This window comes from Lissotriton vulgaris, chromosome 5 (genome assembly GCF_964263255.1).
Source record: "Lissotriton vulgaris chromosome 5, aLisVul1.2, whole genome shotgun sequence".
NCBI classification, from domain to species: Eukaryota; Metazoa; Chordata; class Amphibia; order Caudata; family Salamandridae; genus Lissotriton; species Lissotriton vulgaris.
The window spans coordinates 1,557,030,826-1,557,057,471 of record NC_141693.1 but is presented as its reverse complement, the minus strand read 5'-3'; the positions used below and the strand labels follow the sequence as shown (position 1 = coordinate 1,557,057,471).

General features: G+C 42.4%; 1 protein-coding gene across 1 annotated transcript in view; it reads left to right on the top strand.

The window, feature by feature from the left end:
- The first annotated feature begins 575 nt into the window (after positions 1–575).
- Positions 576–26,646, top strand: part of LOC147715142 (leukotriene B4 receptor 1-like) — a 94,340-nt gene continuing 68,269 nt past the window's right edge. Inside the window, exon 1 of the mRNA XM_086923626.1 lies at positions 576–866. Within this exon, the coding sequence (XP_086779752.1) occupies positions 614–866 (253 nt within the window). The 5' untranslated portion in view covers positions 576–613. The remainder of the gene's footprint in view (positions 867–26,646) is intronic.

Genomic DNA, 26,646 nt, shown 5'->3' with positions numbered 1-26,646 from the left:
ATAGATAGAGCCCAACAGGTATAGTGGTAGGGCAACTGAAAAAATGTGTGCTTGTAAACCTACTGTTCCCTCATCAACACTTCATTATGAATCTGCTGAACAGTAAAAATGCTTCAATAATCCCTTGCTCCTTCCATCATATTTCCAAGCTCCCATCACATAGCCTAACCATTCTTCCATTTAGTTTTATCTAATATCACTCAGTGCTTCCTTTCCATCTCATGATCACTCATTGCTACATCACATAATATCACGCGTTGCTTCTATTGCATCTAGTAAAATTGTCGCTTCTTATCGCTCACTCACTTCTTCCCTCACTGCTCATAATATTCACTCACTGTTGACTTTACGTTATAACCACTTTCCACATTCGTCAGGTGTTGCAACCGCTCCTTGCATTCATCGCGTTATAATCATCACGAAGTCCTTCCGGTTCGTGATACTCACTTCGGACACCAGATGTTACAATCACTCAAAGCTCCCTCTTCGTGTCGCATTCATGCGCTGTTGCAATCGTGTGATTTAATCACTCACAGCGTACATCACGTTCTAATCACTCACTGGTTCCCTCACGCTATAGTCCCTCGCTTCTGCCATTGAATATAACGGGCCCATGACTCCTGGCCTGGACTGTGCCACCCCTGGGCTTCTGCTGCCCATATTAGGCCTGCCCGGCTGGCACCGTTCCAGGGCCTCACGCGAGGGCTTCCCTCCGCGCGCCTCACCGTGGGCTGCAAGGCACTTCCTCCTGCGCGAGAACAGCTCGTTTCGGAATCAGACGAGGGGACGGAGATCAGAAGAGAGGACTTTCTTGGAATCTAACCCCAGGAAGATTTCACCGAGGACCACGTATTTCACGGATTTGGGTAAGAGAGACCCCTCCTCAGCCCTGAGGGACTTGCGCGTTTCGTGGAGCAACGTAACTTCTAGCCGCAAGCAGCGCCCTACAGCCGCTCTGGCCCTGTGTTTAACTCAGGCACTTAGAGATGGGGAGCTGGGTGCTGCTGCCATTAGCGAGGTATCGGAGATGCCGCAGGGCTGAGGTGCATGCTTAGAGGTGTGCGGGCCCTCCTGGGATATAAGGGCGCCTGTAGTTTAGGGCTGAAGTGCTTTCGCATCGAGGTACCCGGTTTACAGAGCTGGAAAAGTGGAGGGAGGCTTCAGGTCAAGGAGAATGACCCGTCTCTGGAGCAGAAGGGGCCGCAAGTTAGGATGGAGGTGCATTGGGGTCGGACGATAGGTGGCGCTAAGAGTGATGGAAAAGAAGTGGTGTTTGTAATTCATACTGAGGTGCACAGGCTGAGCTGTGTGTGAGTGCCAGGTCTGAAATGGCATAGATGGTGCCGGAAAGATTGGGGTCCACTGGTACTACACTACTGGAACTGCACAGGGTACTGTAAGTCAAGATTGCATTGACAGAGTTCTCCTGCTCTCAGTACTTTCATAGCAGGTTGAATGAGGTGCATTTGATAATGTTGTGTGGTCCTATGTAGTGCCAGGTCAGTGATGCTATAGGGCAGACCAAGGGCTTTAAGTGGGATGAAAAAACTGAGGTGTCCCTCAAAGGGGCGTGGTCAATGTAATTAAGGGTGTGGCTTAAAAACACAAGCTAAAATATGTGCTTAACATAGTATGCTGCCCGACTTGTATTTTGCTGTTTCTGTCATTGCATCCAGGTATATGATACAACAAGTAACATCACACCTACAACAAGTTAGGACTATTGGTGTTGTCAATGGTTGTTGGCTGCATAAGATAATTAAGCAGCAATTCTGGCTTGTTGTATTTAATATTGAAAAAGCTTCCACCTAAAGCCCTGGTGACACCACGACAATGTTGCTGCTCCTGAGTTTCAAAAAGGGAAGGGAAATCGGGAGAGAAAATGACTCTCTTTAAAGGATTTCCCTTCTCCTATATTGCTCACCTGGCATGACGTCATGCCGTAACTTCTCCACTAGTGAGAAGTGAGCTGTGTGAGCAGCGCACATCGATGTTCCTGCTGCCTCTGCATTCCGGAAAAAAATGGACGGGCACAAAACAGAGCCTGACAGAGACCCGTTTCGAGGCCTCCCTGAAAAAACTGCTGGTGCTCAGACCCTATGAGACCTGGCACAATTAAAGCCCTGGGCAGACTCGAGATTCTTTAGCAGATATACGTGTGGTGCCTGGCACTGAAAAAGAAGGCAGTCTGCAGATTCGAATTGAGGTGCATTGGTAGATTTCTGTTGAGTGCTAACAGGGTTGGATTGGGATTAAAAATCGGCCCGGGCACGCATAAAAAATCGGCCCACATTTGCATAATGCCTTCCCTCAAATCACTGCTTTCAGCGTAATTTAACATAAAAAGTGGGGGGGGAGGGAACTCGGACCCCAGCCCCCTCGGGCATTGCCCGAATGCCCCTGTTACCAATCCGACGCTGAGTGCTAACAAGCAGAAGGTGCTGCGGGCCACAACTGAGGTGCATTGGTAGATTTCTGTTGAGTGCTGAACAAGTAAGAGGGGCTGCAGGTCAGGACTGAGGTGCATTGGCAGATTTTTTGAGCACTCGAGAAGCAGAAGGTACTGTGGGTCATTACTTAGGTGCACTGGAAGAGTTGGTCCAGTACTGAAACAGCAGAGGGCACTTTAGACCGTAACAGAGGTGCATCAGCAGATTTGAGTGTAATGCCCAGCACTGGCACAGCAGGGAGTATCCAGCATTGTCAGAGGCATGCTCATTTATACTGGCACATGATGAGCACTTCACCACACAGCTCATGTGCTGTGGAAGGACTCTGCACGGTCCCCCATAGTGGAACAGCAGGAAGTGCTGCAGGCCTGGCTGACAGTTGAGGCACATTGGCAGAGTTATTTACACGACCCAGAACGTGAAGCTCAGGTGGTATTAAACCTCATGCTTGAGGAGCATCTGCAGAGCTGGGCCCGTTCCCAGTACTTGAACAAGAGATGCTGTAGTAGGCAAGAGCCAATGTGCATCTGCAGAGTCTTGTGTGGACCTCAGTCCAAGGTTAGCTTGAGGAATGGGATAACTTAAGGCTTGAGCAGCAGAGTACATGTAGGCCAAGAATGATGTGCACTGATAGCTACCTAGGTCTTACTACTAGAACATATTGTGCCCGAGGCTAAGGTGGAGGGGTATTTGCAGAGCAGTGCTCCAGCCCCAACATTGACAAAGCCCAGGATGCAGTGCGGCAGGATTACAGTGTATTTACAAGCTATAGCTAACACTGGCTAATGTTCACTCTTACCGGAGCCTCTGGCTCCCCCACTGCCTTCCAGACGTGTCTGTGCCACATCAAGACCTGGACTGACAGCAACTGGCTGAAAATAAATGCAGAAAAAACTGAAGTTCTTGCTATCGGTAAAGGTCCTCTCTTTTGGGTATCCTCATTTTGGCCTGGCTCTCTTGGCTCTGTTCCAGGATCCAATACTTTCATAAAAAGCCTTGCGATGATTCTGGACTGAAAGCTTCCCGTGGATAAGCAGGTGACAGCAGTAGCATCCTGCTGCACATTTTGGACTCGCCGGCGTAGGCCCACCACGCTTGTACTTTCCTTAGAGAGTAGTAAATCCGTAACTGCATTAGGCATGGGTGCCAGACTTGGCTACTGTATTTCCCTATACTCCCGGATCTCTAAACCTCTGACCAGTGATTAGAAGGAATTCAAAAGGAAGCTGCCAGGCAGCTGTCATGCTTCTCCCCCGGCCAGCACTGCAGGCCCAACTTCATTGGCTGCCAATGTGTAGTAAAGTGCCCTTTTTAGGCCTTGCCGTCCATTGCAGTGTGCATGTGCTCCTTTCTCTGCGAGGCTTCTTATAATCGAGATAGTTCAGAAGTGGAGTTTAAGCCCCGCCCATCAATCTGATTGGGCTGCGTCATCATTTATGCTAAACGCTGGCTTCCGATTGAAAATGAGGCTTCTCGAACGGCCCACCCCGACTCGAACGTTTACCTGTGACCCTAGACGGTCTTCTTAAATTACTGGGTAAGCACTTAAAAAAAAATGATTTACAATGCGACAGCTGGTTTAACATTGCGGTAGCCTCAGCTGTAAGTATTTTTTTTTCTTTTTGTAACTTGCGATAGAGTAGTGTCTGATTTCACCACATTTTGTTAATATTTTGTCACCAAACTTGCGATCGAGTGTATTGGGATGTATGTCGTTACGACGCATACTTTTACAACGCATACCTTTACAACACATTTTTTACACCGCAACATCCATTACAACGCATTCCATTACAACGCATGCCATTACAACAAAATCTTTGAAACTACATTTACAACGCATTCCACTACAACGCATACTACATTTGCAACGCATACCATTACAACGCATACCATTACATTGCATGTATGGTAAGTATTGGATAGTGTAGGGCTAAAAATTACTATTCTAACTCCAGGGGGTGCAACAGTAGGGTAAGTATTGGATAGTGTAGGGGTAAAAATTACTATTCTAACTCCAGGGGGTGCAACAGTAGGGTAAGTGTTGGATAGTGTGGGTATGCGTTGTAATGGTATGGGTTGTAATGACTGCGTTGTAAAGATATGCGTTGTAGTGGTATGCATTGTAGTGACATGCGTTGTCATGGTTGCGTTGTAATGCATGCGCTGTAATGGATGTTGCGTTGTAAAAATTTCGTTGTAAAGGTAGTGCGTTGTAAAAGTTGCGTTGTAAAGGTTGTTTCCCAGTGTATTGCAGTTTGATTTCCCTTCGTAGCTTGCGATCAACTTTATTGACGTTTGATTTCTCCACATTTTCTATTGTTTTGTCATTCTTGCTTGTTTAACATTGCGGTATTTTAAAGTCGAGCTACATGCAAAGCGCATACGCGGCTTGCTCAATGAGGTATACTATATTACAGTTAATGTTTAAGCTCTACACACTCTCCGCCCATATTGGTCATTTGCTTATCTTTTTCCCGATTGTAAATAATAGCTTCTAATTCCTACATACATATGTTAGTCCATCCTTCGTACAGCATTATATTACTTTGTAACATACCACGAGAAATGCCCCTTTTACTTCCATTAATACACAAAATAAATTAAAACACAAGAAATACTATTTTCGATAATGCTATTACCCCATCACACCAACAACACCAAAGCATAGGCACACTTTGGCATTATAAATAATAATGCCTTTTATTATGTTTACAAAACCTGCAAACGGTACGTAAACGTTGCTTGCAGGTTTTATAGACACATAAATAAAAGGCAGTATTATTTACAATTCCAATAAATCAAACTCTCGCAAATGCGAGACCAAATACACTATAAGTGCTTGTTGACTGGTCACCCCCTACTTTATGCTTGATAGTTGATGTGATTTCGACTGGAAGTGCGCTGTGTTCCTGCTAACCAGGGGCCCAGTGCCAGATCTCTTTCACAAAACTGTGCAATTGTTTTTACCAATTTACAATAACTTTAGTACCATCTGTAAGTCCTTAGTAAATGGTATCCCAGGTACCTAGGACCTGATAAGGGGTGTCGTGCACCCCCACTTTACCAGCTACAGCGTGAATAGGTTTTTTATACGTCTCTTCTGTCTGCAACTTGGAAGATAAAAGCTCCTAATTACGCAAAAAAGATGGGTTGATAGTAAAGGAAAAGAAAGATGAAAGCTTAAAAGGAAGGATGAGTGAAAGGCTGCATGACTGGGTGAAATGATGGGTGAATGGGTGGGTGGAAGAAAGGATGTGTGGGTGGGAGAAAGGATGAGTAGAAGAAAAAAGTATGAAAGGATGAATATGCGGGTGAAAGCACTGGGAAGAGTGGACGGTTGAAAGGATGTGTAGTGAGTGAAAGGATGGGTTAAAGGGTGAATGGGTAAAAGGATGCATAGGTGGATGAAACGATGGATGGAATGGTGGGTGGATGAAAGGATGCGTGACTGGGTGAAAAGACGGGTGAATGGGTGTGAGGATTTGTGAGCGAGAGAAAGGATGGATAAAAGAATGCATGTGTGGGTTAAAGGGTGAATGTGTGAAATGGATGGGTAAAAGTATGGCTGAAAGAATGCATGGGCAGGTGAAAGGATGGGTTAAAGGGTGGAATGGCTAAGGAATGAGTGGGTGAGTGAAAGGATGAAAGGATGGATGGGTGAAAGGATGTGTGAGTGAAGGGATGTGTGGGTGAAAGGATGCGTGAAAGGATGCATGACGAATGAAATAATGTGTGGATGAGTGAATAGGTGAAAAGATGTGTGAGTGGGTGAATGGGTGAAAGGATGCATGGGTGGATGAAAGGATGAGTGAACGGGTGGATGGGTTAAGGGATGAGTGGGTGAGTGAAAGGATAGGTGAAAGGGTGGATGGACAAAAGGATTCATGGGTGGATTAAATAATGTGTGGATGGGTAAAAAGATATGTGGGTGGGTGAATGGGCATAAGGATGCGTGGGTGATTGAAATGATGCATGGGTGGGTAAATGAAATGATGCATGGGTGTGTAAATGAAAGGATATGTGGATTGGTAACAAGATGGGTGAAAGAATGGGCGAAAGGGTGGATGCATGAAAGGGTGGGTGGATGGAATGGTGAAAGACTGAATGATGGATGAAAGAATGAATGGATGACAAGTTTTAAAGGTAAAATGGTGGATATCAGTGGGTAGAAGTTTACTTTGTAGAGACAAGGGAGGTCTAACGGGGAGGGTGGTGCTCACTTGCTTCACTTTCTTGGTTCCATCAGAGCTTTTAGTTCAGGCAACTCCCTTTGGCCTGAGGCACTAAAGAGGGTCCCCAAGGGCGGCAGCATGAATTGTGCCACCCTAAAGGACCCCTCACGAAGCTCATGCAAACTACCACTGCCGGCTGTGTGTCTTGGGGCAGACAAAAGTGAATTTCGGTTAAACACCTCTGTATAGCAGCCGTGTTCCGTGCAGGTAAGAGCAGAGCGATGGGGCCGGGTGTGGGGGGAATTCCATGGACAATGACAAGGTAAAATGAATTATTTATTAAATTTTCTGTCATCATCGTCTGTCGAAATCCCCCACCACCGGGCACCACCGCTCTTACCTGCACGGGCCTCGGCTGCTGCATGGTTCATCGATGTCTGCTTGGAGGAGCACCTAAATTATTAAAAAAAACAAAATATACTCCAATGTGGTAATTGTGATTTTTCTCTCCATCTCTCCTTATTCAACACACTTTCAAAAAATCCGGCTATGGTGGTACATGTTTCTCTAATACTACATAGCGCCTTTGGAATTCTCTGCCTTCGGAAATGAAACCCACACTCATTGCAGACAGCAATTAAAAACTATCCAGGCCCATTGGCACCGCAGGCCATTATTCTACTGTTTCTAAAGTCAAAACAACCTAATGGGAATGGCCCCTAAGTTCTTGAGTTCCCACAGTCTTGAACAGCTGAGGCACTCTCTACTCCTCAGGTCTCAGGGCCTATATAGCAAGGTTGAAGTGCTATTAAGGCAAATAAAACACCCTTCCACTTCTTCAGGCTATAAATAACCGAGGGCACCAAGCCATGCTCCTTTACTGGGGTAAAGAGGGTGTGCAGGCCACAGTGGAAAGGCCCTACAAGACAACAAGTCTAACTTTTCCTCATTAGAACCAGAGATCTTGGGACAGCAGATCTCGCTGCCTCCTCAGGTCACAAGGCCAAGACTGGGCAACCAATGACTTACTACTTCTCCTGATATAAAGACCCACATGGCAGCCAAGAACTGAGCTGTCTCAAATGCCTTAGGGCAGTAGGCTAGCTTCTGCTCCTTAGGGATCTCAAGGGCTATAAGCCTTTCTCTGATCACTTAGGGCAGTTCGGGCAGCAGGTCAAACAAAATGGCCAGCTAGCCAGAATTGGTGCAATAGAATGCTCGTGCCATTGAATGTGGTAGTTAGATATAATCCTACTACAGAAACTCACAAAGACACCTGAGTGGCTTTGCAGTTTCAGCACAAAAAGAAAAATGTTTGTCAACTAGATGTCAGCCGCTTTCATAAATCTCTCTCTATGGTTTCTACACGTGAAGAAGTCTTTCTAGCTTTTTATGAAACATGAGATTGTGTCAGGATATTGGCCCTTTAAAGGTGTGGGGTTTGATCCAGATACCCTCTTGAATTAATGTGACTCTTTCTGCTGTCATAAACAACCGCCACACATTAGAGACCAGATAGAAGTAAAACCAAGGGTGGAGGAAGATCTAACTACCCTTTCAGCCACTCTCACTCAATATATGCCATTTAATTAGCAAAAATAATTTCGGGTGAAATAATTGATTCTGCACTGAACCCCTTATCATTTGAGGCTTTGCCCGCCCCAGTGCTTATCCCTTTATTTGATGTTTGAAGCACTTTGTGCTTCATAACCATTGTTCCTCAAATTATACATAGTCTAAATGTGTGCCCTTTACCCCACATACTTGGGATTCAAAAGATGCCCACAATTTGTGGCTTAAACTGGAAGGGACAGAGAAAATGGCTAAAATGTAGGAAAAGTTTTTTGTTTTCGAAGATAGGAAAAAAGTGCTGTGAAAGAAAGCAATTTTTTTCTAAAGGTTTGTTGTGCTAAGATCACCATCTTCCCAACTTTCAGGAACAAGCAGAGCAGTAAAAAATATTTTACCACAGTTTTTGCATTTGTGGTAGCCCATTTTTCTTTTTTTTTGTGGTGCAAACCTACTTTCAGTTTGTGGTGGAAACAGATAAGGAACCCATGGGTAAACATAGAAAGCTATACATTTCTGAAAACTAGACAAAATTCAATACTCTGAAAGAGGTCATTTGTTTAAATTGCAGTTTTGTTTTTCAAAGAAACTAATTGTTGAAATAAAAAAAAATGTCAAAATATGAAAAATAGAAATAGCAGACACATTTTTAATCTGTAACTTTTTGGACAGATTACTGATGTACTAAAATAATACACCGATACGTCTGCCAGACACTTCTGTCCTTTCCTGTCTGGCATAGATGATCACCGTATTCTTGAGAGGTGCAATTTCAGCCTTGAAAAAGTCTGGACCAGACAAAACATGTGTTGGCTATCTGGTTTATGCACTCATTTGGAAAACTGAAGAGAAATACATTTATGAATCATTTATTATAGAAGAAACTTGCTATTGTTTGTATTGACTGCTTTTATAGTGCTCTGGTGTCGCATTGTAAACTGGGGTGAAACTGTACTTTGTTGCAGACTTCTCCTTTAATGTGTAATTCAGTTAAGCACCCCAGACTTTCAGTAAGCAGTACAAACCTACTCTATGAATGCCCAGTCACACTGTGAGGGCTACCCCAGGTCAGCACCCTCCTGCAACAAGCTACCTGTGCATAGATACAAAGTGGTGCACAAATGTTGTCTCACACGTGCACATTTGTATGTTTACGTGTAACCAGCCCAAAGCCTCTTATCCTAGCTGCACAACAGTTGTCTTATCTTAAAAGGCAGACACTGGTGGTTAGCACTCTCAGTCCATTTCCATAAAATTTACAGTGAGTGAAACTCAGTTGGTGAGACTTGCTCAAAGTAAAATGTCGAAAAACCTGGTATCCAAAAGTGAGAAATCCAGGGGGATTAAATGGTCAGAAACCATTTGCTAACCTGGGTATTGAGTTCTATTCTTACATTGCCACATCTTTTTTTGTGAGTCAGTGCTCAAAGCTGAGATTTTCCAGTGTCAGAAGAACATGATACAGGGCAAATGTGCTCTGCGCCCGTTACCTGGGTTCATTAGCTCAGGGGCTTCACCTAATTAGCATAGTATAGTTGCTGCTTCCCCCGCAAAAGAAATATTGAAAGCTCTAGGCTAACCATGTCTTCTCTTGCTGTAACCCTCACCTTCCCCTGCGGCATCAGTGTCCAAAAGGGATCTGAATTCAAATCATTTTCCTATGGATCTTTAGGGAACTTGTTTAGGCAATCCTTCCGTCACTCTCCTGTTTGAATTGAACCTTATTGTAGAAGACATACTCATCCACACCGTCTGTTCTATGACATGTTGGAACAAGTATATAAATATACTGTTCATGCTAACATTTCTAATGATAGGATATTACCCATCACATTAATGATGTACAGGACTTTTATGCTTGCTTTTTAAGTTATCAGTAGACAGGTCATCAAAATAGTCACTACTAAAAACATGATGTGACAGGCCTGATCATACATAATTAAATACTGAATAAAGAATGCTGGAAAGGCAGATATTTTGCGCTCAAGTTTCTATGTTGATGAGGAGCTGCAGCAAGTAACACATCATCAATGTCCTATACTCGATCAAGGCCTACAGTCACATTATTATAGAACATCTCTTATCTCAATGCAGCCTGCCAAAATGCATATTTTCTACACCAGCATTTTATATTATAACCCCCTGTGCTGAATGTGTATAGTGTGTTCATCAAGTAAACTTCTTATGATACATGAGAACATGTGCAGATTAGATATGCACATCATGTTTATCTGAAAATGTAATTTCCACTATAGTAGATTTATGTTGCTTATTTTCTGTTTAAGCATTCACAAACAGTTATATATATTCCTAGTTGAATTTCTCAGTTTTGGTTGCATGACCCAGTCCCAGAATATTGCATTGGTGTAGTGAAATGGGCAGGAAAAATGTAAAATGGCCTCCAAACATAGGGAAATAGATACCACCTTGGAAGTTTGTTTCACCCCGAAAATAATTTAGTGAGTGGTTACTTTAAACATGGAACCCACTTGGCAAACTTTCAGTACTGCAAAGGGAGCTGGAGTCTAAATAAGGCCCTAAGTCTATCTTAAAAACAGCTACCTGTGGATATTTGCTTTTTAGTAGAGTCCTATACAACCTTTCAGGAGTCAAATATATTTTTTGAAAAATGCCTATAAAAAGTTTGGCAAAGATTTACACAAAAATGACACAAAACATTTGTTTTGAGATTTAATGTTCTGGTGCAAATCCTGATTTGCGTTGGAAAGTAGCTTTAAAGTAACACAAAGTAGTACTTTATGCTACTTAGCACCTATGGATTTTGACACCAAGCCCTCCATACTAAAAATCATTGACAGGACTCTGCACCAAAAATTAACGTCTCCTCAACACAGGCATAAAGCTTGAGAAAAGTTTTTTTCAGGGTCGAAACGAAGTGACTACATCACTCCTATTCATTTTCTCTTCGATGGCTTCCCATCGAGGCAAGATCCATTTACAAAACTGCCTGCATCCCCCACAAAGCCTTGCACACTTCCTCCCCTCGTTACCTGGGGAATAAACTGAAAATGTCTGGAGGCTCGAGACCTTCTCAGAATGCGGAAACGTTTCTGCTTGAGCCCCCCTCCTTTAAAAGGGAAAGATCGATGGCTCAATCGTTCTCAGGTAATGCAGTGAGAATCTGGAACTTGCTTCCTCTATTGCTCCATACCACCACCTCTACTCGGATCTTTAAAGCTGACCTCAAATTTCTTCTCTTCCAAAGACACTTTCGGAACTAATACCTTCATTCTCAGACTTCTCTAGGAAGTTCATTCACTATTGTAAATTTTTAATATTTTCTTGTACATTCCCCACCCTTGCTTGCTGTGATATTGTGTCCTTGCCTTCTATTCTCCTGTTTATTTTTGTAACGTTCTATTTTGTAACATTTCTCTCATGTAACATAACTGGTTCTATTGTACAGCGCTCTGACACATTCGGGTAAAGTCAGCGCTATATGAAAATGCATTAAGTAAATAAATAAACTGAAAGGCTACCCTTTCAGTACAAGCCCTATGCTTGATATAACATTCACTCCCTTACACCATGATGGAGGAGCATCTGTGATGGAAGAGCATCTGTGTTGGTGCAAGGCCGCAAAAAGTGCAGCAGAGCAGAAGGAGAGCTAAAGAGCACCATGCCTTACTAGACATGGCGCTCTTACGCTCTGTGCATTTCAAGTAACGTTGAATGTTTCTGCTTTGTATTGTGCAAAAGCGTGGGAAATCTGACCCTGTATGTTCTGCATTCATGCAGCAGCAAGCCTCATTGCATAAAAGAGCCTTGAAGGGGTGTGGCTGAGCCCACAAAATGGCACAATCTTAGTTTCAGCGCTCCCCACCTGATTCCGACCATCCCAGCCGTATCAGTTTGGGCAGCCTGCATTGGCCTATGTAAGACCTGCTCCGACAGTATAGGAGAAAGTTGGAGCCTTTTCTGGAAAGAGAAGCCAGGACATCTGAGGGTGCATCATGGCCAGAGAGTGGTAGTGGCCGCCTCAATGTCTCCCAAGATTGTGGCAGAGGGGTGAGCCATTCAGGGCTGTGGGAGCACTGTTTTCCCACAGCAGGCCCACTGAGAGCAGTGCATAGTGAGTGAGGTAGCCAGGACTCATGGGGGGCTTCTGCTGCCACACTGAGAGAACATAAAAGACCCTGAAGAGATGGCAGAGGGAATTCCGACAAAAAGGCTGCGCCCTTCGAAAGATTGACAAAAGTGATCCAGGGAACAACCATACGCAGGACGGCCCGCGTGGCACCTCGCACAGCGTAATTCAGCACCGGGTGACACCGGACCCCACCAGGAAATCAGATTGCAGGCAGACACTGCCACAATCTGGAGGGGTCCCTGAATTGAATCCCACTTCAACAGAGCAATACAGCTTATGGCATCCCAGCAGCAGCGTCTCCATGATAGGATGCGGGACATTGAGGGCATTCTCTCCTACCCCTTCACAGCACATGAACCAGCTTCACATCATACCTTCCACGACCCCAGAAACCCAACCTGATGGGGTAGAATCTCCGGGTTTTTGCACATAAGGCAATATTCGGCCCTCTGCAGAGGCAACGTACTCAGAGGCCAGGGCAAGGAGCAGTGAGCAGTGCGAGGGGTCATGATTGACTTGCCTCACCAAGTATCCTAGCAGCTCTAAGTGACATACAGCAGCTTCAGCCTGAGGTCCTAGGACCCACTGGTCGGCTACCTGGCGATGCTCAATCCTGACACTGAACTATATAGTATGGTCTCTGATTCAAGTTGGTTATCCGCGGTAGCAGGACCTGTGCAGCTGGGACCCTAAATCCCACCGCCTGCTTGCAGCAGTAGTCCCTTTGCACCAGAGGTCATGATGGTGTAGTGACACAATAAGGACTCTAACATTCTTGCCTACATACATACTACTAATTAAAGTGCTACAGTTGTAGGTGGCGAAATGCCTATCAGCAAGGTGGGAAGGGGGAGGAGGATAGGGGGACGCCTCCTGTAAAAAAAGAAACCAGTAATCACTGCAGAGCAAACACCAGAGTCTAGAGTGAGGAGGTGTTTTCCCCTCAGTAAAATGTCCACAAATTCATTAATCCCTTCAAACAGAATGGCAGCCTGGAGGATCTTAGATTGGCAGAAGCTGATATATGTTTTCTTCAGTAGAGTCACCTTCTGACACACCAGTTGTTCCCTCTTCAATATCCTACCCCTTCCAAAAGAGCAGGTGTAACAATTCTCATTTGTGCTAGAGGTTCTTTTATTGACCAAGATACCAAGGTTGACAAGCAAGGGAGATGGTTGATGGTCAATGGATTATGGAAGGGTAATTTGACCTCCCTAGCAGCTATATATGCCCCCAATTCAGAACAGGAAAAATATAGACAGTGCACCCTTCGAATCATTACCTTTTTGGCCACATGGCCCCCGAAAGTTGGAGAATACTTTACTGTGGGTATGGAGTGACTAAGGATAGATCCCAGTAATGTCCCAGTGGGAACCTTGAACAATCAGTCATGGGAAGACCGTGGTTAAATTACCTGGGTATGATTGACATGTAGCACACTCAGCAGCTCCTAGCAATAGAATATGCCTACTACTCCACAGCGTGCAACATCTATTGCACGGCTGGCCTTGTTTTGCTTGATGGGAATCTGGAACACGCTCTAGAAGAAGTTGATTGACTCCCCCCAAACGCTCTCAGGCCATAGTCCAGTAGATTTTACTCTAAAATAGCAGTGGGAGGAGGAAAGGATCACAGGGGATGCTTGGTGCCTGAAAAACTCTACTGAAAGATCCTGTAGTACAGTAGTCAAGAGAAACTATCCAATCGTGAAAGATACTGGAGAGCTAGAAACGAAGATGGTTAGGGGAACCCTCATACAGGAGGCAGTGAGACTTAGACTAATACCATAACTATTAAGAGCAGTAATTCTTAAATATTTTACTGCTTCGGACCCCCACTTAATCATTAATGGAACCAGGTGACCCCTACAGATTCATTAATGGATTCCGGAAACCCCCACTTAGTCAATACTTGAAGATGCGGACCCAGATCTAAGCATTTTTGATGATTTTAAGCACACAAAAAATACATAAAACATACAGAAACAAAAATTCATCAAACAAATACATATATGATTAAATAATTTTTGTAATTAACAAACAAATATAATAAAAATCAATATTTCAATCTATCTTAATAGGAAGGCTGGAGCTTTCCAATTGAGGACGCTATTTATCCATACTATATTCTGTTTGATGCACTTTCATTGCTTCCACGAATCATTCTGAGATTGCTACATTTTAGCCTTCAGTTTGAGATTCCTTTACATTTACAGAACGTTTTAAAATGTTCATTTGAACATTTTGCTTTTTCTTTTATACACACTTTAGTTAATCAGTTACTATTTTATAATTAGCCGTAACGGACCCCTGAGTAGGCTTCGCAGACCACCAAAGGTCCATGGAGCACAGCTTAAGAACCACTGATCTAGAGCCACCCTGGTAGAGAAGTTTAAAGAATGAGAGAACTGATATAATACATACGCCCACTCAGAAGACCTGTAGGAAGGCGATCACCATATAAGGTCTGCTTCGCACCCAATAGCTAGACATAAAGCAAATTATATACTTTTGAGACTGGGAGCTCGCATTCATGAAGGGGAAACCAAGCCAAGCACAGAAATTCATGGCATACCAATTTTTGGATAAAATATCGAGTTGTAAATAGCGGGGGACAGAAATATCGGAAATAAAATAGCATGATACAAAAATATTGTGATGCAAGAATATCATGCAAAAAAATCTTTTAGTTTGGTAATATATTTTTTAAAGAATATCATTGTTTTTAATATTGTTTTTAATAATATAGTTGTAAAAAATAATGTTTACAAATTATTTTAATTTGTTTTAGTTCATATAGGAAATTTATGTTGCTATTGTTTATATAATTGTTATTAAGGTTTTTAAATAAAGTTTGTAATTTTAAAAGATTTTTTCAAATGTAATTGTTCATAGAAATTGATAGTGTTGTAGCGAGTTGTTGGGTTTGTAGGTGGATAAGGTGGGAAGTTAATTAAGAAATAATTCAATATTAATTAATGATTTTAATAAAGTTTGTGATTAATATTATTTATGTAAAATTCCATAATACTGATTTATTTTAGTTGTATTTTAGGTGCAGGTTGCCAGGATTGTAGGGATAGAGGGTGGGGAGTAAATTCATTAATAATTATTATCTGTTAATTATTATTTTAGAAATATTTATTTAATTCATTTATTAATTATGTAAATTGCATAATACTTATATGTTTTATTTACATTTTAGCTGTGGGTTTCTAGGTTTGTAGGGGTATAAGGTGGGGAATTCAATTAAGTAATAATTACTTAACTATCATTCATAATTGTTAATTAATTATTAAATTGGTTGTATATGATGTAAATTGTATAATAGTTTAGTTATACTTCAGGGCGTATTGCTGGGTTTGTAGGGGTATAAGATGGGAAGTTAATTAAGTAATGATGAATGAACAGTGAATTGTTAATTCACTATTTCATTTATTATCAATTATGCAATTTGTGCTATACTTATTTATTTTATTTTTATTTTAGATGTAGGCTGCTAGGTTTGTAGTTGTTTGGGGTTGAAAGTTAATACGTAATAATTAAATATCAATTTATTTAGTTATAATAAAATATTTAATTGATTACTGCTTGTTTTTTAATTTATATATATATATATATATATATATGTGTGTGTGTATTAATGGTAATTATGTTTACATTAAGAGTTTGATATTTGTTCCAATTAATGAGGTTATAAAAATATATAATGTGTTTGAAGTGAAGTACTTTTCAATGATGACATCACTGATGACATCATCCAGTGAATGTGGTTTGCTTCGTTATTTAAATATGCATTATATATATAGCAATTTGCATTGAAGTATGAGTGGATATATAAAAATAAATATTTGGATGGAGTACTTTAACAATGTATAGTGTCTCACTGAATATAGTGGATAGTGACTAAACTGTGTGAATATGTGTATCACTTTGTCAGTTGTTGTGTAAACTGGTTCTCCAGTTGGTTACTAGCTATGTGAAAGTCTATATTAGTTATTGATTAGTTAATTGAGTATTTGTATGGGAGAGTGAATGAGTGTGTGGTTTGGTGGAGGGTGTGTGACTGCCCAAAGATGTGTGAATAGTTGATTCAGTAGATAAATGAAGTTAAAACGACATGTTCTAACAGTTGTTTGGGTGAGTGAAAATCTTTATGGGTGTGGTGATGAGCAAATATATTTCTCAATGGTACACGTCCAACAAACTAGAACAATAAAAGGCAGTGTATGTGTCAGTTGTTATATATAAATAAGTATACATAAGACTCAATGATTGTGTGAGTGACTGTATGGATAACGGTATACTTGTAATAATGATTTTATAATATACTAAATATGACTTACTATCTAAATGAATAGATGAAGTGGTGTTTTTATAAGTGTGTATCTAAGTAAGTATGTAAGTATAATCCATTGTTTGCATAAGTGAGTATGATAACTTCATATGTGAATAGGTTGTGTGCTGGTGTGTAATGTTGATATAGGTGTATAAGTATTTTTGATAGTGTTCTATTGTTCATTGACAGCATGTATGAGTGAATCTACAGGTAAGTGATTAGATGTGTGTATACATCTAGGAATCAATGAGTGGGTTTTTAAATACTTTTATTGCTGTGTCAATGGATTCAAATATGATACTCTGTATTTTACAAAGAGTGATGAAAGATTTTACTAGTGTATGAAAAGGTGTATATGATTGTCACGTGGATGATGTCAGTGATGTCATCATTGATGTCATTCGAGATGTCATCAGTGATGTCACTGACCATGTCATGAATGATGTAATATGTGACATCATCAGCAGTGGATTGCGGGTGCGCGAAATATAGTTAGTACAACTAACTATATAGGAGCAATTTCAATGGTTTTGTATGAGTGAAATGTCCAGCTAACTATAACACCCCTAAAACCTAAAGTTTTTTGAGTGAATTTCAAAGTTTTTTTTAAATCTAATTCCTAACTATATAAGGCCTGAAACCTATGGTTTTTTCAGTGAATTTGCAAGGTTTTTTAAATGCTAATTCCTAACTATATAAGGCCTGAAACCTATGGTTTTTTCAGTGAATTTGCAAGGTTTTTTAAATGCTAATTCCTAACTATATAAGGCCTGAAACCTATGTTTTTTTAATTGAATTTGCAAGGTTTTTTTAAATGCTAATTCCTAACTATATAAGGCCTGAAACCTATGGTTTTTTCATTGAATTTCGACGTTTTTTTAAATGACAATTTTTAAATGTATTAATTTGGTTTTTTTTATACTGATTTACTACATTTTTGCAGGCAGGTGTTCAGAGGGAACGCCCCCTTATTTACAACACTCTGCAGCGCAACCCCTGGCGCGTTTGCAGAGGAGGAACTAATTCCCCTTGCATACTGGGGGTCCCTAGGGGGCAACTAGCCCACCAGGAGCCTCCAGTATAAGCCAGGGGGCTGTATTACAGAGAGGTGTAATGAGGCCACACCCTTTTTTACACCTCTCTGCAATGCAGCCCCCGGGCGTGTTTGCAGAGGGGGAACTAATTCCCCTTGCATACTGGGGGTCCCTGGGGGCCAACTAGCCCACCTGGAACCTGCAGAATGCGCCAGGGGCTGCATTGCAGAGAGGTGTAATGAGGCCACACTCTTTTTTACACCTCTCTGCAGCGCAACCCCTGGCGTGTTTGCAGAGTAGGAACTAATTCCCCTTGCATACTGGGGGTCCCTGGCAGCCAACTAGCCCACCAGGAGCCTCCAGTATGTGCCAAGGGGCTGCGTTGCTCTGCCCCGGGGGCGGCAGTCCCCAGGGAAGTGTGGGGGGGATTGTGGACCCCCCACACTTCTTTATCACTATGCCCCCGCGATTTGGTCCCCGCGTGGGGTAATTTTTTAAAAAACAGACCAGGTTTAAAAAAAAAAAAAAATTGGTCCTTTTTTGTCCTTGTGGGGCCACCTGGGCAGGCCTAGGGTGTATCTACCCTACCCCCTTTTTATGTTCTTCAACATTTGTTTTTTTGCTTTCTTTTGCCTTTGTCTATCGAGCACAAGATGGATGCCAACACTTCCTGGTTAGAAGTGTTGACAGCCAATGAGCATGCAGCTTTCTCTGGAATAAACAAAACAACTGGCAATACTGTTTATCCTTATGACCTCTTATTTTTCTCAGCACAATGGAATCAAACCAGAGTGGGTTCCAAGACTAATTGTTCAGTCTAATTAAATCATTATTTAGTTTTATTCACTTTCAATACATATGTCAATTATTTTGTACACTTTTTACAAATCTTTACATCCCTGCAATCATAAACATTATATACAATCAATAATTAAAAGAACAATACGAGTACAATACAAAACATACATTAATTCTCAACCAATCCACACATTTCACATTCACCCAGTCACTTTCATACTCATAGAACAATTAATACTCATAGAAAAATGATTAACCATTTACATTAGACAATCATTGCACCATAAACAATAGTTTCTTATGTTTGTATTTTTCAACAAAAAGTTTTTTCAACATTTGAGATCATATGGTGTATAAACTAGCGTTCTACGCGTTTCGAACTCCGAATGGGTTAGGAGTTCTCATCAGGACCTCATGACTGTGGAAAAAACAGAAAGATCTGTTTAAAACTATCTCTTGGTGACGGGGGAATAGCTGACCCCTACTTAATGCTACTACCTCTTACCTCCTTCCTGAATAGGAGTCTCAAAACTTTATCCGACGAGGGACACTGTGACAAAAACAGACAAGCCACCAATGTTAATCCATACTGTTCACCCAAATATTTTCTTACATGCATGCCACATGCTACACACTGTGCGAGAATACTCACAACAGCCCCTGGTTTGATGGACCAATAGCGGTTCTTTGATGAAAATGGTCAAGAAGCAGGGATCCTGTATGGGTACAATAAATGCTCCTATGTAATCCACTGTTGGACCTATCTGTATATCTATCAGCAGACGTTAGTTGTGGGTTCAGGGTGGGGAAATTACCTCAATCGCAATCTCTGTAGTGGTAGCCACGCATCGTGTCAACCAATGGGATTTGAATCAATCTCGCTCGTATTTCCTCCTGAAAGACACAAGTGCGAAGTGTGTCAGGGAGTCACACGCCGTATATTGCAATGCCTTGTGCGTGCCGAACGGTCTAAATATGATTCCTACCTTTTTACGGGCAATCCGGCGTTCATCAATGCGATGCGGGAATAACTGACGGAATCAGCTGGAGAAACCGCGTTTGCGCGCTGCATTACTTGAATGGAGGCGAAGCCTACAAAACCCCGGTGTAGGTGGGAGTTGTAGTTCGGTGTGGAATTCGCTCACGGGATGTTTATGTGGAATTCGAACTCCAAATCTAAGCCGCCTTGGTGGGTACAGGAAATTTTTCCCAATGTATTGTGACCATGACGTTTTATGAATTTTGGCCGTAATTTATACTTATATGATGCATTATCATGCGGCAGATTTGTGCCTACAAAAACCCAGGGGGTGATGGGGATTGTAGTTTTTTTCGCATTTGAGTGAGCAATTGGATGAAAGGTTGTTGTGCAACAAAGATATGATTATGGAGGACACTGGTCCGGCATTTTCACCTTGATAAATAAACGGATGGAACTGTTCGCAAGTCTGGCTTTGACTCTTCCTTGAGGTTTCTGATTGGGTGCAGAGGTCCTTGCCTGGCGTAGTCCGCTGATTTACTGGTGGTCAGGATTTGCATATATATATATATATATATATATATATATATATATATATATATATATATATATATATATATATATATATATATATATATATATGAAAACAGCAGACTCCCAACTGCTATGGTCGCAGTACTAGCGAGCGCAGACCTCGAGAAATCTCCTCAATCCTCAATCAGACAATAGATGAGCCAGACACCAACGCTGTTAGTTGAAGCAGTGCATTTAATAAGCAGTGGAAAGTGCAGAGCAAGTGCCCTCCATGACGCGTTTCGCCCCGCGGACGGGGCTTGGTCACATGACGCGCCAGGAGTAGGCGGTGGATTAAATAAAATTAAAAGCCCAAACACCTAAAGAAACAGGTTGTAAGGGTAAAATAACGACATTAATTGGCAATACAATATATGTGATGATAAGTCCATAAACAAACAATTCCCAAAAATAATGGAAAGTTTGCAACAAAATTAGAGCATAGTGCTCATAAGCGATGAGGGATAATAAAACATATTTACTTTAAGAAAAATGACAAGAATTCATAATATAAATGAAACATCTAGATCAATGTGCAAGTGCAATAAGTGAAATATTTTTCTTTGAAAATATGTAAATACATCATGTCCCTCACCATCATCAATAGAACATCACAGGTTGCCAATATATACAAGTCAACTAATTTAGACCAAAAGAGATTCTTTTAGATGTTATATACATGGAGAAACAAACAGCGGCAAAGACTTCAATTTATGGAAGTTGACAAAAAACACTTCAGATTTCATGGCTATATTAAGCCCAGCTGTTATTTCATCTTGTGAATATCTGAAATAACTAAAAAAGACTGAAAAAGGCTCCCCCTCTTCAAAGATAACAGAAAGTACACATTTTTTGATACACATCAAGGAAAACATACTGAAATTATAAATAATGGTGCAATTCATCAAAAGCATTCAATCCGTTAGGGGATCTGGTATCGAGCAGGGCGATGAAATAAGCCTCTCTTTGACGGAGAAGTCTCTCTCGATCACCCCCCCTACCCGGATTAGCCACTGAACATAACAAGGTATATGTGAGGTCTTTCAGTTTTTTGTCATGAACAGATTTAAAATGGCGAGCAACCGGGTAATTCATGTCCGAATTTACTATTGCCCGGATGTGTTGTAAGATGCGTTGATATGCTTGCAACTTGGTACTCCCTATATATGACAATGAACATGTGCAGGTCAATTTATATACAACAAAGTCGCTGCGACATGTCAGGTGTTCCCTGATTGGTATAGGCCGATTGCTGAATGCAGATGTATACTCCGTGCCGTTGACTGCAAACGTGCAGGCACGGCATGAGGTGCATCTAAAGAAACCAGATTTATGGAGCCAAGTGGTTTTCAATTGGTTTTCTGGTTGTGCACGGTCAAGGGAATCTTTCATTGAGGGAGCCCTCCTGAAGGTTATTGCAGGAGATTTTGGCAAAAAAGGAGCAAGGATCACATCGGTTAAAACAATTGGCCATTCAGATCTGATAATCTGGCTAAGCTTGGAGCTTTGAGCACAAAAAGTAGTAATAAATCTAGCTGTTGTAGGCTTAGTAACATCAATATCAACTGTTGTCTTAGGGGTCAGCAGTGATTCTCGTGTACGTATAGACACTGAATTAAGGGCCTTATCTAAAACTGCTTTTTTATAGCCCCTCCGAAGGAATCTATCTCTAGATTCTGTTAGACATTGTTCGGTGACAACTGGATCACTACAAATGCGCTTAATCCTGATAAATTCACCCAGGGGTATACTGTTGATAGTATGACGGGGGTGAGCACTACGGGCATGTAAGATGGAATTGCCCGCAGTGCTCTTCCTGAACAGCTTGGATTGGATTTTGTTATTCTCGATGTAGACCAATACATCCAAAAATTCAGCTGATGTATCATTAATTGTAGCAGTGAATTTAAGGTTTCTGGTATTCACATTGATTTCTTTAACAAAATCAGCAGCTAAGGTTTGTGATCCTTTCCAGACGATATAAATATCGTCTATGAACCGCCAATAGGCCAACAAATGGGGGAGCCAATGAGCGTGGGTGACGCCAAGCACACGCTCCTCCCACCAGCCAACATGCAAGCATGAATAACTGGGGGAGAAGCATGAACCCATTGCCACCCCGCGCTCCTGATGGTAAATCTCCTTGCCAAATTGGAAGTAATTGTTACATATATATATATAAAATCCACAATCCTGAATTCGCTCAATGTCTAGGACAACAGGTATGGGAATTGTTTCCACTTCATGTCACCTTGTCTTTGCACATAAGCTCCAAATATACCAAATACCCCTGTATTTATACCGCTATCTCTGAAAAAATGTCTCTAGAGCAATGGGGCCCCATTGCACAAACAAGGGGTATTTGCTGCTCACAACAGAAAAAATTGTAGCGCTGCTATTTTCACAATTTATTAAATTTTGCACTTTATTTGGTATATGGTTACATACTATTTGCACTATTCACCGTTCTTTACCAGGACTTGGTTTTTATTAATATTTATCAAAACTGCTATTTTTGCACATGTTTTTAGCTATGAAATGAATGCAATATATTTATATTTATGCATTGTGGAAACGTTTAGTCAATGTATTGTGTCAGTGTCATGGATTAGGCTGATTCCCTATCTTGCAAGACTGAGGCCAAGCTTTGGGCTTTTGATATTTATTATCAGACCCTATATCCTTCAGACCACAAGCAGCACATGATGCCTATTTAGATTTTGGGGTCGATTCCGATTCAGGAAAACCCACTCCTAATAGCCGTTTGGAGCGTTTTTCCCGTACGAATCGTACCCTGCAACGTCCCCCGTATGTACGACGAAGTACGATTCGTACCAGGAGCTGAACTCCGTGCGAATCGTACAGAGACCGTACGAATCAAATCCCCGTACGAATCTCCCTCGGAACCTGCTGTACGCAACATCTGTACGGTTCGCGGCTGGATTTTCCGGCCCAGCAAGTACGATTCGAGTCGGGTACGCACCGTACAACCCTTTTTCTACGGGAGCTGAAAACAGCCGTAAAAGCAGAGTTTGCCCCGAAACAGGTACGGAACGGCCCCAGGCGGTACGGTGCGTACACCCCATGATCGCAGGGGTACGCACCGTACCCCGCGATTATGGGGTGTACGGACCGTACGGTGTGCATGTGATTGTGTGCTTTTCCGTATGAATCCCCCTTAACTGACGTGGACCGTAGGAATCGCGTCCTCATACCCCGGTCCCGATCGTACTCGTCGGGTCATACGGCATGTTTACGATTCGTACGGAGAGGGCTCCGGATACGAATCGTATGGATGGTTTTTTTCCAGGATCGGAATCGACCCCTGAGTATCACTCCCAAGATTGTCCTCCGAGTTCTCGGTTACGCTTGTGGAAGCCATCACAAAGGCAGAGATCCTGGGAGCATCAGACAACTTAGTCTAAGGTGCTAGGCCCTGATGGATTTAGAGTGCTGTTTCATAGACTGTTTGTTCCCCAGACCCTCCCTATGTTAACAGATCTTAACAGTACTTTTTAATGATCTAAATGGGAACAAAGGAGTCGCGATGAGGATGGCTGAGCCTTGTATTGCTTCATTTGCCAAACCTGGCGATGACGCAACAGTATGCCTATCTCATCACCCTATATCTGCACTTAACCTAGAAGTTATTTGAGCTTTGCTAAAGTTTTAGTCTATCCATTAAGCAAATTGATTACAGACCTGGTCCATTCAGATCAAGGAGGCTTCATACTTCACAGAACTGAAATCAACAACACCAGAAAGATGGACTGGGGATGATGGTCAAAAGTTTCTGGGTTGGATTACAGCGTATAGTGCAATCCTAGAGCGAAGGTTAAGGTCAATGGCTCATTCTTAGCACGTTTTAAAAATAAACAGAGGCACCTGAAAGTGATGCCCCCTCTCATCCCTCTTCTTCAAACTCTTTTTCGGAACCCTTCTACAGAAAAACTAGAGAACTCCCCTCAGAACCAATTCTACAGAAAAACTAGAGAACTCTTCTTGGAACCCCTTCTACAGAAAACCTAGAGTGTTCCCTCCTGTATTAAGACTATATTTAACCTAACTGCCTTTGCAGATAACATACTCCTCACCCTCACTGACCCCATGCACTCATTATTACTTGAGGGGTCCTGGACCATTAGTATAAGACTTTACTCACAAACACATAAGTGGCCGTGGATGGGTTTGGGAACGAGAGGACTACAGAACTCTGGATATAAACCCTTGAAACCTCCAGACCCAACAGGGACCCCAATCCCATCTTGGCCAACGAGAAATGTAACTGCTGGATCCAGAGATCTTTAGATGCTGTGCTCCCCATAAGACACACCCATAATAAATGCAGAGCAAAGTCGTCTCCCTAGTACTCCCCTAAATTGCGGGAGCTCAAACAACACTGCAAAAGCTTAGAGAGAAAATGAAGACAGACCCATGCAGTCCCTAGCAAATCCATGTATAGGGAGGCCTTAAGAACATACACATTTGAAATCAAATTTGCTCAAGCTGCCTTTTACGAGGAAAAAATTAAAGCAGCCTCTAAATCTCCAGAACGTGGACCTCAAGTCACACTGGAACTACTCCTCCCCTGGACCCGGTATCCCTAGACCGCATCATGCGGTGGGTAAAGTCGGGTTCTCCCTTAGACCCAGCGCCCCAGTGCCCTGTTACCAATCACTGCAAAAATGTTACCTACTGTACTCAACCTGCAGAACGCCTCAATTTCCGCTGGAGTGGTCCCCCTGGCATGGAAATGTGCCATGGTAAAGGCCCTCTTAAAAAAACAAATCTTGATCAGAACAACCTTGGTACCTATCGCCCAATCTCCCTACTTCCCTGGATGAGTAAGATGCTTGAAAAACATATTAACACAGTGCTGGTAGACTTTCTAGAAACCAACAACCTACTCCATCCTTCACAGACTGGTTTCCGTCCACAACATGGGACTGAAACTGCCCTCCTCGCTGTAACTGAGGAGGAAAGAAGGATGTTGCACGAGGGAGGTTCAGCGGCTGTCATTCTTCTCAACCTCAGTGCCGCATTTGACACTGTAAACCACGACACGCTGATCATGAGGCTAAGGGATCTGGGTGTTTCAGACAATGCCATCACCTGGATACAATCCTTTCTAGGCGAACGGTCCTTCCAAGTCTTCGAAGGCGATGTTGTTTCCCAACGGATGCCCCTTAGTTGTGGGGTGCTTCAGGGTTCTTCCCTGAGCCCTACACTATTTAATATTTATATGAATCCCCTGGCAGAGATTGTCCTTCCATTTGGCCTAAAAATCATTACCTACGCTGATGACACTCGGCTTGTGCTGGCATTAAACCACTCAGAAAAATCATCAATCATTCTTGAAGGCTGTCTCAAGGAGGTGGCCAAATGGATGGAACTCTCTTGCCTAAAACTCAACTGTGATAAAACCGAAATCATGCTTATTGGAAAATCACCCACTTTCAGCTCGGAGCTATTTTGGCTGAAATGTCTAGGCCCCTCCCAAGTACCAAATTGACCAGATCAAAAGGCTTGGCATATGGCTGGACCGCTCCATCAGCTTTAACTATCAGGCGGAGATACTCTCGGCCGCCTCCTTCGGACTGCTGAGTGATGCTGCGTAAGATACTTCCCCTTCTCCATTTCAAGCTAAAAAAATCAGTGTACAAGGCCTCATCCTCTCCCATCTGGATTGCGGGAAAGCCCTGTATCTAGGGGCCCGCAGTCCACTTTACGCAAGCTTCAGATAATCCAAAACTGTGCAGCCCACACGCTCCTTCAGATTCCTCACCGACAGTCCGCAGCACCTGCTTTAAGGAGCCTCCACTGGCTACCGGTCAAGGAAAGAATTCAATTTAAAGCCATGTGCATTACCCATAAGGATTTTTGGAGGACGGGCTCTTCAATCAGCCAGCTCCAACCTAACAGGCATCTCCGCTCAACTTCCTATTCCCTTGCCCTACTGCCCAGAATAAAGAGAGTCAGATGCGGTGGGTGCTCCTTTTCCTACAATTCTGCCAAGCTCTGTATGCTTCCCCCCTCCAAATGCGGACCGAGCCCAAAGTTCTACCCTTCCGCAAACTTTTAAAGACCTTGCTTTTTAACAAACACCTGTAACCGCTGGTCCCTGTCGTCTGCCTGCGTCTGTTCACAGCGCTAGGATGCTTCAGAGTAGCTATCGCGCTATATAAATGTTTTTTTCATTCCATTTCAGGACATTTAAGCGGTTGGTTTTGGTAGGGAGGAATGTAGGAAAGAGGAAAGGATTGTAGGTGGGTATGCTCACCTATTGTTTGTACTATCGATTCAAAATGACAAAAATCTATTTAAACTTAAGGGAAATGCAAAAATACATCTTCAGAAATGGCTCTTGAGACACCAGTCATTGGTTTCCTTTCGCAACTAACTCCCACAAACCCTGGTTAGGTCCACAGCAAAATGTCCTTTTCTGCTGCAGGAACAACTTCCTTTTCCCAAAAGCCCTTTCCTCTCCCCACGCACAGGTACAAAGTTCCAAAAATAATAGGCAATGGAAATGTACAGCTGTCACTCGCGTCTTTACCGACACTTACAGCTTCCTTTCTCTCCAGGCTCCTCTATATGTTTCAGCTTTTTTTAAAAGCTC